This window comes from Bidens hawaiensis, unplaced genomic scaffold (assembly GCF_021521415.1).
Source record: "Bidens hawaiensis isolate Kalapana, Puna unplaced genomic scaffold, B.hawaiensis_p1.1 tig00031792_1, whole genome shotgun sequence".
NCBI lineage: Eukaryota > Viridiplantae > Streptophyta > Magnoliopsida > Asterales > Asteraceae > Bidens > Bidens hawaiensis.
The window spans coordinates 149947-165461 of NW_027495376.1; the positions used below are offsets into that span (position 1 = coordinate 149947).

Here is a 15515-nt window from a genome sequence, read left to right on the forward strand (position 1 = left end):
ATGATATTACCAAAGTCTGAATTTCCCGCTACTATCGTAAGTTTTGGCGGAAAATATCAAAATATCAAAGAAACCCCTTATCCATTTCCTCTTGAAGCTCACACTCAAACTCATCAATGGCGTTATTACTTCGTTTCGTATGTCTTCCTTCATCTTCAATCTTTACCAATCACTATAAACCCATAATAATAAAACCTAATCCATTACCCCTTCAATCTAATTTCTCTCTCTCAATCAAACCCCATAATAATAATAATAATAATAATAATAATAATAATAATAATAAACCCAATTTCCTCATCTTCCAAACACACTCATCCGCCATTGAATCCACTCAAACTACTACTCACAACAACCCAACACAACAACAATCAGACCAACAAGAATTAGATGAATTAGAAGAAGAAGATGAAGGTTCTAGAACCAGATTGCTGGCTCAGAACGTTCCGTGGACGTGTACTGCTGATGATATTCGTCCTTTGTTTGAAACGTACGGAACTGTTGTGGATATTGAGGTTCGTTGTTTTGATAATTTGGTATATGGGTTTTGCTTGGTTATTGTTATACTCATCTGGGTTTTACTTAATTTGTTAAAATATACAGTTTGGTGAGTTAATTGCAGCTAAATGTTGAGTTTTCTTGCATAATTTCATATTGGGTGTTTGGCTAAATTCAGCTAATAAATGTGTTCAGGGTGTGCACCGTCCAGTTAGATTCGGTTAATCGGTTTGGTTTATTCGGCTAAATTTTTGGTTTTTGGTTTGATTCAGTTAATTTCCAAAATCAAATTTGGGCTAGAATTTTTACTTAGAAATACATATAATAGATGCATAAGTACATGAAATTGAGATATTAATACATGAAATGGTGGTATAAAATATAAATACATGAAAGGGAGATATAGAAGCTATAAATAATTGAAAATATAAATGGTACGGTTTGATTAATTCTGGTGAACCGATGGTACAAAAAGTACTATCTTTTCGGTTTTGTTCGGTTCGGTTATCGCTCGCCCCTATAAATGATACAAATTAACCATAACCGACCAATACCGGCGGTTATGGTTAAGTGAATCTGATTAACAGGCCATTCGGTTATGGTTGATGTGTCTTGGTTAACCGAACTGAATCTTGTATGTTCTCCATTTTTAGTTTTAACATTTAAAATTTATAATGTAACTGTTTTTAACATAGCTTGGAACACCAAACCAAACTTGGAACTGTCATATATTCAGCTTGGAAACTTCATGATTGACTTTGGAACACCGTACCCCGAACCATTTTCAGGAACAAATGAAACAAAAATTGGAAAAGTAACCAAAACCGACATATGGTTAACTGATAATTGACCATTCGGTTATGGTTTAGCCTCCATAACCAAATTGACTTTGCAAGTTTAGCATTAAAATACATTTAGACTTGTGTTATTTTACAATATTTTCCATCCAAATAAGTTGTTTGTATTGTATTTTCTTTAATTGACAGCCTAATGACTATTTACTTTTTAGTGTCCTCTTTTGTTGACTAATTTGTTTTCTTAATTCTCACGAAGATTTCGATGTATAGCAAAACCAGAAACCGAGGTTTAGTGTTTGTTTCAATGGGTTCGCACGAGGAAGCATTGGCGGCTTTCACAAATCTTCAATCACATGTGAGTATGCTTCATTTCATTGCTAGATTTAATAAACTTTTTGATTTTGTTTTTGAAGTATAATATAATTTTCGAGATGCAATCTTTATGCTTTTCTTGAGTTCTTTGACTGCAAATTTCAAATTAGTCGTATTCCTTTGCCATGAAGACAAAAGTTTTGCATTTTTCATGAGATGAAGTATTTGACTTCATAAGTCAACTGCTTAACTTTCTTGTGTCATAAAGATGAAGTATTTGACTATGAAAGTCAAAATGTCTTATAGATTGTACCTTAAATATTTCAGTATTGTAAAGTTTAAATCTTTTCATTTTCTTGTGGGATATAGGAATTTATGGGTCGAACACTAAACCTAACTTGGGCAAAGCCAAAGAAGATTAAGACGTCATCTCCTGCACAGCTAAAACCAACTCCCGTACACAATTTATTTGTTGCAAATTTATCGTTTAGAGCAAGATCAAAAGACCTTTTGGAGTTTTTTAACGCTGAAAATGGCAATGCCGTTTCTGCTGAGATTATTTTTAATCAAAATCCACAAGGGTCTGCTGGTTATGGTTTTGTTTCGTTTAATACAAAACAGGAGGCCGAGGCTGCTCTCTCTGCGTTTCAAGGAAAGGTAATCTCGAGACTCAAGTTCTTGACTTGTTTACATTAAAATAGGTTGATTTGGATTTTTATTATTTCTTGGGACAATTTGATTAATATCAGCAGATACATAGATTGTCTTCAAATGTTTCTGACCTTCTAATTCATTTTCTTACTTAATAGATTTGTTTATTTTAAGGGTAGTTTCATATATGTCCTAAAATTTTATATATATAGGGTGAGGATCGTTATAGAATACTAAATTATTACGAGAACAAACCTAAATTGTCATTCCTTTTTAATGGTTTATTATATTTTTAATTTTGCATATGCTTTATACATAAAGAACCATTAAGTTAATTTGTCCATATGTTTTCAGAATTTTTAACCGTTTCCTACATATCTATAGGTTTTATATGTATAAACAAAATATGTTCATATTTTTTGTTTGCCTTTATTTTAAAAATATTAAGATTGGAAAAATGAATGTTTATTATGCTCTGCGTGTTCTTGCAATATATAGCGTTCTACATAGATCCACCCCCTATGTATATATGTATGTGTATTCACACACATACACATGTGCTTGATACAAACCTAGTTACCCGCAAAATGGAACCCAATTCCTGCCTAAACACCCTTTGACTGAAATTAAACATCTTTGAACTCAGAACATTACGGAGCTGATATGATTTACTGATAAAGTTCTTCGCTGTTAGTTTTTTAACTTGTTCAGTGAACAGAATGTTATTAACTAACTGAATTTATTTTAACTACTTTGGAATGATTATATATAATACTTTTAGCAGTTTGAAAGCATATATACTACGAAATTTGGAATTTTATTGCAACGATTTTCCATTAAATGGGCTAACAAAAGGTGTGGTTGGTATGACCCATTTTGAGAGTTGTTGTTAAATAGCCCAACCCGTCAGATAAGCTCATTTTGACACGTGACTCGTTGATTATATTGTATTGTAGGTATTCATGGGGAGGGCGATTCGTGTGTCTCCTAGTAAAAGATTTCTTAGACAATTTACAAAAAAGGTCCTCGAATCGAAAGATGAATCAACCAAATCAGAAACCGACACGGGAGAGCAAGCAACAACAACCGAAGTTGAAGCTTAATCACTAGAAGCATAGCCAGTTTTTTTGATTTATTTTTCTATTTTTGTTTCAATTATTAAATGTGTAAAAGTTTTGAATCTAAACATGGGTCTATACAATCATGATGTTGTAACGATACGATGACAATAGTACGTTTGTTTTAACGTTAACTGACTTCATGTAAATGTATAAAGTAGAAAGAAATTTTGATATCGTTTTAATTCGTGCTTAGACCATTATTGGTTTACAAGTTAGTCCAAAATCGTCAAATCTCAAACCGAAACCTTAATCCTGCTAGTATAGCAAAGCCTATGAAGTGTGACAATGTTGCATATATACTATATATACTATAGTTTAATTTTTCTTCAATCTTAACTTTCTATATACTTAAAAGAGTTATCTTTTCTGTAAATAACAATACATGTCGATTAATATGTCACATTTAGTCAAAGAAGATTTAGGCCGATTAAGCCTAAACAATATTGTATGTAGTACGGTTTGGTTTGGTTTGACTTCTATTTGTGAACTATTTAGTTTATGTAGCTCATGTTTTAACCTAAAACTCGTCAAAACCGTAACACGAACAACCTTAATGTTTTTCTTGGTCAATCTGGTTGGGATTTCATAATTATAACTTATTTAGTAGGAAACTAACAAAGGTTGCTTATTATTCTAAGTTTGAATATAAGTTGAAATTTCAAAACTTAGCTCCTAATTTGATGGTGAGTTTTTAACAGTTAACTTAATATGTTGGATTGTATCATGTTACAAATTCAATTCTTGAAATAATAATGGTGTTGTCTTTTCATATCTTTAAGTGATAACTCATTATACCTACTAGTACAACTTTTGTTGTAACTTATAACTTAAGTAACCAACTTACTTGTCATGCACCATGCAAAAGTCATAGGAGTTATCATGCAAAAGATATTGGAATGTCACACACTAATGCCTCAATAGGCACATTCATATAAATAAAATGTTTGGGCGGTTTTGATTCCGATTTGGATGATTAATTTTAAAAAAACAATGTAAAATGTGTGTGTGTGTGTTTCTAAAGTCAGTTGAGACTATATACATACTTTTTAAAAAAAAAATGGATCTAAAATGAAATTTTGACTTACTAGCGTCTATCGTCTATGTAATTACTCTAATAGTTATCATGCGTGTATTTTAAACCTTCAACTTGTATCTGCAAGCTTCATCGAACATTCCCCTGCGCCCAAATCAATTCCGCTTACAAAAACCTCTTATCGTTGGTTCTTATAAAACTTAAAAGTTAAAATAGATTTACTACTAATCAAACCTTTTTCTTGGTTGTTTTGATGATATGATAAAAGATTTTGAAATCTCTTTAATCATGTAATAAACAATGTCACAAAGTAGTTACATTATAATATAATAAACCTTATAAAAAGAACATTTTGATATAATAAAGAATGTATTTTAGTTACATTTTAACATAAGTACATAACAAACTAAGGACATGGACCCATATCACATGTGGTTGGTTCTAACAGAAAAACTAAGATACTCTATAAAATTTACAACAAAAAAATATTGAAAGTAAAATTAATACTTTATTTATTTCTTAGGATTCATAGTTATATAGCTTAGAAAAAGACTTAATTAAATTGTAAAATTTGCATGATTTTTTTATATACATTAAAGCTAACCACTCAATCCATTAAAGGTTAGGTATGAATTCCAACACAAGCATAGTGATTAGTGAGTAAACCAAACCCAATTAAATCAAATCAAACCAAACTCCCCTATATTAACCCATAAATCCCCTCACTTGATCACACACAAATCACCAAAAATGGCAACTTATGATGGTGTTATGATTGGCTTGATGTTAATATCGTGCCTTGTATCATACGGCTCAGCCAAAGTGCACAAAGTTGGAGGCTCGGCTGGTTGGGCGTTAAGTGTCGATTACGATACATGGGCTAGTGATAAAACTTTCAAAGTAGGAGATAGTCTTGGTAAGCATTTATTTATTTTCGATTTTACCGTAAGGTACATTGTTAAAAAGATATATAACTCATGTTGTCTAGTCTTTGTTTCCATTACATCCTATGGTGATCTATAGACATTGTTTAATATTATTCACCTGTTGAGTCACCAATATTAGACATGACTTTTACCTAATAAATAACTTTGTTAGTGTTTTTGATGGACAATGTGTATATTTTGGTGACTTTCATGTACACAAGTACATAACAAAAAAATGAAATAATTTACAAAGTTTTTAAGTTTTTTCTATTAGATGTAATATTATGTTATGTGTGGGCCATCGGGTGGGCAAAAGCGAAATTGTATTAATTTTGACGTTATTTTATTAATCTCGTGTAAATAACGTTAAAAATGTCAGAAGGTTAATCAGGCATCATGTGGTGGCGTAGATAGCCGATAGACAAGGGTACATACACCAATCGGTCAGTGTCCTGATGGTTGAGTGTTATATGTCTTATGTCCAAGGCTTGATGCAAAACTACTATCGAGCCGGGGTCTCATCGGAAGCAGCCTCTCTATTCCTAATGGGTAGAGGTAAGACTGTCTACATCTTACCCTCCCCAAACCTCATCGTCATAGCTTTGTTATTAGTGTGATATACTGAGTACGATGATGATGATGTAATATTATGTTATAGTACGACTAATATGATTTACAATCCGTATAATGTCACTATAACTGGTCATGTGACTCGTATAAGTATTTTTCTCTTATCATACAATGTGCATAAAACTAATATTGCAGTCTCATGTTTTCTTTTTTGGGCTAGTGTTCAATTATGATAGTAGCCACACGGTGGATCTAGTGAGCAAAAGCGACTACACCACTTGCACCATCGGCAACTCCATTTCGTCCTATAACTCCGGCCCCACGACCATCTCTCTAAACACCACCGGGTCTCATTACTTCATATGTGGTATAATGGGACATTGTGGTGGTGGCATGAAGCTAAAGATTGATGTCACTAGCGACGGAAGCCCTTCCGTTGCTCCAACGCCATCATCCATACCAGCCGATTCTCCCACCACCACGCCTTTGGGAACCACCCTGCCACCTCCCACAGTTGGCGGAAGCGGAACTAGCAACATTCCGGTGGTGGATAGTTCATCGTTAGCGATCTCACCACTTGTAGGCATTGTTTTCTGCTTGGTTGCAATGATGTTTGAGTTTCATTAAAAAGGGGTGTTTACATCGATATAAAAGACAAACGAACAACAAGTTGCGCAGATAAAAAGTTGAGTTGGTTGTTGGTTGAGTTTACAAGTCAGGATTGAGGCAGTGCTATTGTTCTCTTATCATTCTTTATATTAGAAGGGTTTTATATGTATTTGGAGTGTCATTTATCATTGGGATTATTCATTATTGAATTGTTCATTTTGATAGTTTCTTGTTTGCATAATATAATATTTTGTCATTTTAAATAACGTAAGTTTGAACTTTTAACGTGTTATAATTTGGTTTTGTGTCAGATTTCTAGTACTTTTTAGTCAATAAAAGAAATTAGATGTGTTGATCCTTTCAATTAGGATATAAGATATATATATATATATATATATATATATTGAATTCTGGTTTCTAGCTAGTTAGTCAATCGACTAAAATGATGGCAACGCGCATGCCCTTCACGGTGATGTGACGTGACAGCTCGTGGGGGCTTCACGGTGCGTAGAAGGGGCAACGATCACTCATGGGGTCTCAGGAGCTATGTTTGGTAGCGTTATTAAGCTGATTAATGATGTACAAGAAGCGTATAAGTCCGTTACAGCATATTGCCTAGTTAGTTACATGTAGTGAAGTTGTTTTTATATGTTCACAAAATAGATTTAGTGGTAAAGACTTAATAGAAACTTGTATTTATTTATGTAACGTACTCTATAGCTAGGTTTTACATTTCTTTGTTTATTAAGTTAAAGATATATGTATTTCAAATTTCAATGTTAAAAAATAAAATGAGAGGTTATAAGATTCTTTTTGTTTATTAAGTCAAACCATAAACCACGCACACTTGCACATGTTCATCGAGATTCTATGCAAATTAAATTAAACAGCATGATCCATTTTAAAAGCCAGAAGATTAATCCATGAGCAAATGAAATCATTATATAAAGTTATCATAATAACAGTAACAAATGGTATAGTCAACCGTATTGTTGAAGACAGTAATAAAACAAATGCGGTCAAAATCAATAAAAATATTTGTAATGGTTTAATCAAGTTATTTAATCTTTTGTTTAATTAAAATATGAATAAATGAATGTAATTAGTGGTTAACAAAGTTGTGGCCCCACCTACAAAATCTAAGGGGAAAACAAATTTATTAACTTTAACGAGCAGATTTTCTATGATTCCCCGCGGATACTTAATCAAGCAGTCGACCAAGAACAAAGACATGCGGACGGGAGTGAGTTCACCTAGGTCAAGCACTCTAGCTGTTAGTATAAAGAGAATGACATGAGATTAATGCTAGCTCCTAGATAGAGAGACTAATAATATTAAGAACTTCCACTTCAAATACAATTTTTTTTATAACGTGTATAACAAAGTATTTCAGATAACCTAACCGTTTTTATAACGTGTATAACAAAGTATTTTCAGATAACGTGTATAACGTGGCTATAACGTAAAGCCATGGATAGATTATAATATAGAAACAAATTGTAATCAAATAAACAAATAAAGGTAGCAATACGCCAATACCTACCTACCAACCATCCATATCCCTATATTAATCCTCTCAATCCGTTTCTCATAAATCACACAAAAAATGGCATCTTCTTGTGTTGTGGTGATCATGGCCTTGATGGTAACATTGAGCCTTGTATTGTTCAGCTCGGCCACAATGTACGCAGTTGGAGACTCCTCTGGTTGGGCACCAGGCGTCGATTACGCTTCATGGGCAGATGGTAAAACTTTCAAAGTAGGAGATAGTCTTGGTATGTGCTTATATTTTTTAATTTAATTTAATTACCCCTTATATGTAATTAACTAATTACCTCTTGTAACGTGACCCATAGATGTAATGTGTATTTATAATGTTAGTTGAAAATGTAAAATTATATGCATGGTTGTCAATATATGGTGATAATAATTTCATTATGTGTTTTGGCCAGTGTTTAATTATGATACGAGCTTAAATGTGGAACAAGTTATCCCAGCCGACTACCAGGCTTGTTCCGCGGACAATCCCCTTGCATCTTATAACTCCGGCTTTACCATCATAACTTTAAACACCACCGGGTATCATTTTTTTATATGTGGTGTAACACAATATTGTTATGCTGGCATGAAGTTAGGAGTATATGTCGGTGCTGGAACTAGTAATATTCTGTTGGAAAGCTCGTAGACAATCGGTCATATTATATACCGAGCTCTTCGTTTGCAGCTGCTGTGTTCTATTTTCGTTGCATTGTGTTGAATCTTGATTAAGACAGTGCTCAACTGCTCAATGTTTTTATGTAAAATAAAATGTTGTGTTTTTATGTATTTGGAGTGTGTATTTTATCATTGTGGCTATTGAATTGCTTGCCTCAAAAGTTTATTAATTTCATGATATTTTTCCCTTTCAAATACTTACATCTTTGGCATGTATTAATTTTGTCATTTTATTTTAGAGCATTCACAACTCATCCATCAAGCTCTTTCTTATAGTTAAAAGATTGCTAATTTTCTAAAAACACATATACTCTATCATTTCCATCATTTCACTTCTCTAACCTAAATTATAAAAAGTTGCTACAACAGCTACTATTCATTATCCATCAAATTGTTATGAGTGCATAAAAACAAGAGATGTAATAAGATAAGCGTTTTTAAGTAAGATAAAAATAAACATGATTTTGAAAAGTTTGATATACAACGGACGAGGAAGCGGGAATCCAAGATGGAATAGTGAACATGAGAAGTGCTACAATTGTGATAAGATTGGGCACTACTCGAACGAATGTAAAGAGCCAATCAAAGGGAAAGAAGAAATGAATTTGACACATGACAGTTTGTTCAATAAAGAAAGTAAGTTTGAATAAAGAAATGATTGTCCATGGTGTGTTTGAAAATGTTGAAAAGAATAAAGGAATGTGGTACTTAGACAATGGTGCAAGTCATAATATGTCAAGAAAGAAAGAGTTTTTTACTAGCTTGGATGAACGAGTTTCGGGTCAAGTGAAGTTTAGTGATGGATAAGAGATCGAAATCAAAGGTAATAGTAATGTAACTGTGGCAAGTAAGATTGGTGAAAAGAAAACGTTTTGTAATGTTTTCTATATGCCTAAGTTGAAGACTAATCTTCTCAGCTTGTGTTAATTGGATAAAGAAGGATGTAAGGTTGAAATAGCTAATGAGATATTGAGGCTATATGATTAAAAAGAGAGATTGTTGATGCAGGTTCAGAGAAATCTGAATAGGATGTACAACATCAAGCTTTAGGTATGTTGTAATTCTAACAACTTTGAAGATGAAAAGAGTGAAAGTTATGATGTGAAACAAATTATGAAAGTGAGGGAAATTCGGTTTGGAACGATCCCAAATGATTTGTTTGGAGTTCGTGAAAGTATTTGTCAAGAACGAATTTATGAGAATAATCGAGTTGAGAAAGAAAATAGCAGTGTGACTTCAAAGTTAAGTACAGAAAGAACAAATGCTAAGTTTGAAGAATCAGTGAAACAAATATGTTATGGTCAGTTGAAAAAAAGGAATAAAAGTAAAAAAGAGGAACAATTCAAGATTAATGGGGTGAATGAATGATTAATATTGAATTATCAATAAAGTTGAGAGTTTATTTAATTATGCTTTATTTTAGTTAACTGAATTACGAAATGTTTTGTCTTGAATAGAAAGTTTAGTGCTCGTCTTAGAAAGCAAGTTTAGTAGATCTATAAATAGGGGCCCAGATTATTGTTTTATGTGTGTCAAGAAGTCTTTTTCTTTGTATATTCGTTTGATTATATGAAAATTGTCACCTCAATATCCTGTGTTCGTTTGATTGTTTGATCCACCAGGATCAACGAAGGGTAGAAAATAGTGAAAGGAATCTGAATGCCCTTACGTGATATATTATCTTACTTTTTTTTTGATTCGCAAATAACTCTATGACAAGATAATGCATCTGACATTTAACAACTTAAATAAGAAACATATAAAACTAACCAATCACAAAACATCAATATAAGCAAAATGAGCTGGCGAGACTAGTTTTCAGCCTACACTAAAATTAAAGTACAACGAGCTTATAAAAAATCAATCGAACAATGCACACGTAAAACATCGGCTATATATTAACATGTGCGTATCATTTCCAGGCGTTTACACATGCGTTAATTTAATTGGTTTGTTTGTGGATCAACTACTTTTGTGTCGGTCTCCTTATTTCTCTTACTGATTTGGAACGACAAATTTCATTAAAAACCACCTGTAATTAAGAATCTAGATAACACAGAAAACAATGGAAATAACTTACAACGAAAACTTGATCCAATCTAACCAAGACAAACTTTTAAATGAAGATCGATTTTTAATCCAAAGATTTCCTAATAACCTTATGTCTTACAAAGTCTTATTTAGGTTTGACGACTTGTTATCATAGATAGTTTCGTTCTTCATCTTCAATATACACCAGCACGTCGTAAAGATGATATCGTGAAGCACCTTTTTCTCCCAATACCCAAGGTTGGCACTAGTATGAATCTTGAGTAAGGCTTGCCCCGAGAAAAATTAAAAATATATTTATTTTATTAAGATTCATAATTATATAGCTGAGAAAAAGACTATTGAACTTTCAAATTAAATTGTATGGTTTTTTAATACACATCAAAGCTTATTAACCACCCAAACCATTAAAGATCAGATATGAATTCGTACACAAGCATAGTAAATGAATCCAACCCAATCAAATTAAAGTAGGAGATAGTCTTGGTAAGCATTTATATATTTTCAATTTTAACTTATGGTACATTGTCAAAAAGATATAAACTTGTATTGTCCGATCTTCGTTTCCATTACACCCGATGGTGATCTATAGTTTAATTTCACCCGTTGAGTCACCATCAGACGTAACTTTTAACTAATGAGCCACCATCATGCATGATTTTCACCCCATGAGTAGTCGTTTTTGTGATATGGTAGTTTAGGCGATAAGGCGAAAATATCATGTCTAAAAGTATCATGTGTAATTGGTTGAAATTGTGATCGACTATGGTTAGTCACACTTGGTTGGTTACAATAAATAAATATGGCATGTTCATTTTGGTAGTTTTGATGGACCACGTATATATTTTCGTGACTTTCACATACATAACATATAATAAAAATTATGTAAAAACTTTCTAATTTGTTTTTTTAGCTTTGATATTATATATTAGGATTAAATGTGATATTGACATTTGTTGTGTCTTTTAACTAACTTAAGGAATGATATAATAACACTTCCTTTTCTCAATGTCCAAGATGATGTTTTAAATCAAATCCGCGTGTTTTCTATGCATCAAACAAAGAAGCAAAATGCTTTTGGAGAAGTGGTGTCGGTCCAGTTTCATCAATTTCCCTTTATAAAATTTGTATAGTTTACAGTCTTTCCTTTTTTCGAGCTACTTGTCTCATGTAAGTGGTTACTATTTATTTTTAATATATTTGGCTTTAAAAAAAGTAACTCAAGGAAAAATAAATAAATTGTGTTGCTACCAACACACCACCTCCATTTCTATATATTAGGACAACTGTCGTATCATACAGTTAGTTAGGATAAAAAATGATCATACGGATCGTATGATTTTGTCATTGGTGTTTATTGTCACACCAATCACTTTTGTGTGAGTCAAACACGCTATACGCGCCGTACAATTTTGGTGGTGGCCGGCTTGAAGCTAAAAATTGATGTTACGAGTGACGGAAGCTCCTCCGCCGCTCCAATGCCATCATCCATACAAGCTGATTCTCCCACCACCACGCCTTTGGGAACCACCCTGCCTCCTCCCACAGTTAGTGGAAGCGGAGCTAGTAACTCCGATGGTGGACAGTTCATCATTAGCAATCTCACCGCCTGCCGCTTTTGTTTTCTGCCTGGTTGCAATGATGTTTGAGTTTAATATATTTCATTAAAAAGTACTGTTTACATCGATACATAAGGCAAACGAGAAACAAGCTGCGCAGATAAAAGGTTGAGATGGTTGTTAGTTAAGTTTAAAAGTCAGGATTGAGGCAGTGCTATTGTTGGTCTCCTATCATTCTTTATGTTAGAAGGGTTTTATATGTATTTGGAGTGTATTTTATCATTGGGATTATTCATTATTGAATTGTTTGCCTTGAAAGTTTCTTGTTTGCATAATATAATATTTTGCCATTTTAAATAACATAAGTTTGAACATCGTAAGATGCAAGATAGAATAACTTGGCTATGACCTTGCTGTTTTAAGCTATTACTATAGATCACGTTTTACAGGTCGGGAATATGGCTAACCGAGTGGTGCTTAAGACCCGTCACTTGGTTGTCGAGCGGGTAAAGGAAGCGAGGCTAAAAGCCCTTAGGACTGAACTAGATAATATTAAGTGGATCAATGAATTAAATACAATCGATGATTTGCTATTAGGAGACAAATCATCAACCCATATAAATAAGGGAAAATTTCCAAAATGATTCAAAACAAGAGAAAGAAAAATAAAAAAATTTTAATTATGTCAACATTTTCAAAACAACTCAATAAATATGTGCTGAGGCGACGAGTTGGGAAAATAAACGACGAGATTTTTTAACCAATCTAAAGGTGACATGTGTAAAGAGTCTGACACAACAGACGAGATTTTTAAAAATCTCGTCTGGTCCGAACATATTTTTAACTTAATAAACTTTTTAAAAAACCGTCTCTCCAGACGGTTTTTTTATGTTTCTCGTCTGGTCCGTTCATATTAATTTTTTCTTGAAATTTGAGCTTTTTTAATTTCGTCTTGGTAGACGCATTTTGATTGAATTTCGTCTTCCAAGTTCATATTCCAAAGTTTCTTATTTTGTAAGTTCAAATCCTCTTTTATTCTCCTATCTATATCTTCTTATATCTATAACTCCGATCCATCAATCTCATAACTACACTTTAGTGAAATGAAGTATAAGAGAGGATATCGAGTCGAGGTTGCGGATTTGGGTCCTGAGTTTTTGGGATCGTACTACGGAGGTAACATAATCTCAACGTTTGGAGATTAATACATTGTTCAATACCGTACCCTACAATATTATCAAATTCCATAAAACCTAATTGAAAGCTAACTAGATAAATACTTGAAGAACTTAGAAGATAAAAAGGAAGAACATGAAGATGAAGATGAATCAATACTTGAAGAAGTTGATAGTTTAATTTAGGAAAGTGGGGTCTACCTAAAACATAATTAAAAATACCGTCGGATTAGAAGGAATAATAAAAGACATTGTCGGTCAATACGGAATACGAAAAATCCTATCGGTCTAGACGATATTTAAACTTTTATAACCACCAGATAAGAAAATTTGGAATATGAACTTGGAAGACGAAATTCAATCAAAATGCGTCTACCAAGACGAAATTAAAAAAGCTCAAATCTCAAGAAAAAATTAATATGAACGGACTAGACGAGAAACATAAAAAAACCGTCTGGAGAGACGGTTTTTTAAAAAGTTAATTAAGTTAAAAATATGGTCGGACCAGACGAGATTTTTAAAAATCTCGTCTGTTGTGTCAGAACTTTTACACATGTCACCTTTTGATTGGTTAAAAAAATCTCGTCGTTTATTTTTTCAACTCGTCGCCTCATTACATATTTATTGGGTTGTTTTGGAAATGTTGACATAATTAGGATCTTTTCTTTTTATTTTTCTCTCTCTTGTTTTGAATCATTTTGAGAATTTTCCCTATAAATAACACCATTGTTCTTCACTTCAAGCAACCCATTCTATCGAACCAAGGGGGGCTCCCCCCCCCCCCCCCCCTTTTCTAATATTTCCATTTGGTTGGGCCATGTTAACAACCTTTAGATATTGGGATCACTCAATAAACACTGGTAGTAGCCATAAGAAAGAGATAATAGATGGCAATTCTTATGGCTGCAAATGAGTCGAGCCACTCGTGAGCTACTTTTGATCGGCTAGAAAAAATGATCTAACGAGTCAAACTTATTCGAGAATTAGCCTAAAAGTCCAACACTTCATGCATCCCATTCCATCTCCACTTCAACATTTTTTCCTCACAAGTCCATAGCTGACAAGAAGCACACCCACACGGCATTGTAGTGTGGATACACCTGGTTAAAAAGTCTAGAGGGTCTTATAAAAAAAACAAAAGGAAAATAAAAGAGACAATGGAACAAGAACTAGTCGCGACCGACAAGGCTAGGCGATCGATTGATTGATAAAAATTAAACCTACCTGTTATTAAAAGTTCGAACTTCCAATAATAACAAGACGACTATTACCAACGAATGAACCGACAACCGATTAATTAACCTAAATTAACGGAAGTTACCTTCTATTTACTCGACATCCGGATTAAGAAACAGCCACAAAGCCGCCTGATGGATGATATTTTGTAGATCTTCGTCCAGACCGGCGTAGATGTTCAGAGTCCCCTGAGCACGATGTCAATCATCCCGCCCGCCGGTGGCAGTCCTAACACGTCGAGATTGCGATCCAAATCCACGGCTCGAATTAAAGGAGCGAGTGGAAGTGGTGTCGGAGGTAGGAAGTTGGCTTGTGGTGGTGGTGGCGGTGGAAGTGGTGGTGCAGTTAGAAAGTTTGCGTCGAACTATTGAAGTGGCGGTGGAGGAGGTGGCGGTGGTGGAGGTGGCGGAGCTTGGCGGTTACGACGGCGGATACGGTTGCGTTGATTCTGTGACGGTTACGGCTTTGTTGTGTCATGGTCGTTATTGTTAGTTATTTGGTTGGTAGGAAGCTGATGTGTTCCTTTATATTCCCGCAGAGATTTTTAAACACAATTGTTAAATATTATTATTATTACTATTATTAGGTTATCCCTGTTAACTGGTATTGATCGATAATAATCTCTATTCATTTTATCAAATGTTTACAAATACAATTGAGCGGACACAATCTTTGTTCGTGTTTTCTTATGCATGTTCGTTCATTTATTAAATGAACGAACATAAACGAACTTCCTGTTATACAGTTCACCGAACACTCGGTACA

At 33.5% G+C, this 15515-nt stretch overlaps 1 protein-coding gene and 2 pseudogenes across 2 annotated transcripts; all 3 read left to right on the top strand.

The window, feature by feature from the left end:
- Positions 1-116: 116 nt before the first annotated feature.
- LOC143582577 (28 kDa ribonucleoprotein, chloroplastic-like) lies at positions 117-3524 on the top strand. The gene is made up of 4 exons (XM_077065105.1): positions 117-515; positions 1552-1650; positions 1977-2264; positions 3215-3524. Exons 1-4 carry the CDS (start codon positions 117-119, stop codon positions 3359-3361), a joined length of 933 nt encoding a protein of 310 aa, XP_076921220.1. The 3' UTR covers positions 3362-3524.
- A 1606-nt stretch (positions 3525-5130) lies between these two features.
- LOC143582578 (stellacyanin pseudogene) lies at positions 5131-6535 on the top strand (annotated as a pseudogene). The gene is made up of 2 exons (XR_013143994.1): positions 5131-5328; positions 6129-6535. The product of XR_013143994.1 is annotated as a stellacyanin pseudogene (transcript).
- A 1588-nt stretch (positions 6536-8123) lies between these two features.
- Positions 8124-15121, top strand: LOC143582580 (early nodulin-like protein 15; annotated as a pseudogene).
- The last annotated feature ends 394 nt before the right edge of the window (positions 15122-15515 follow it).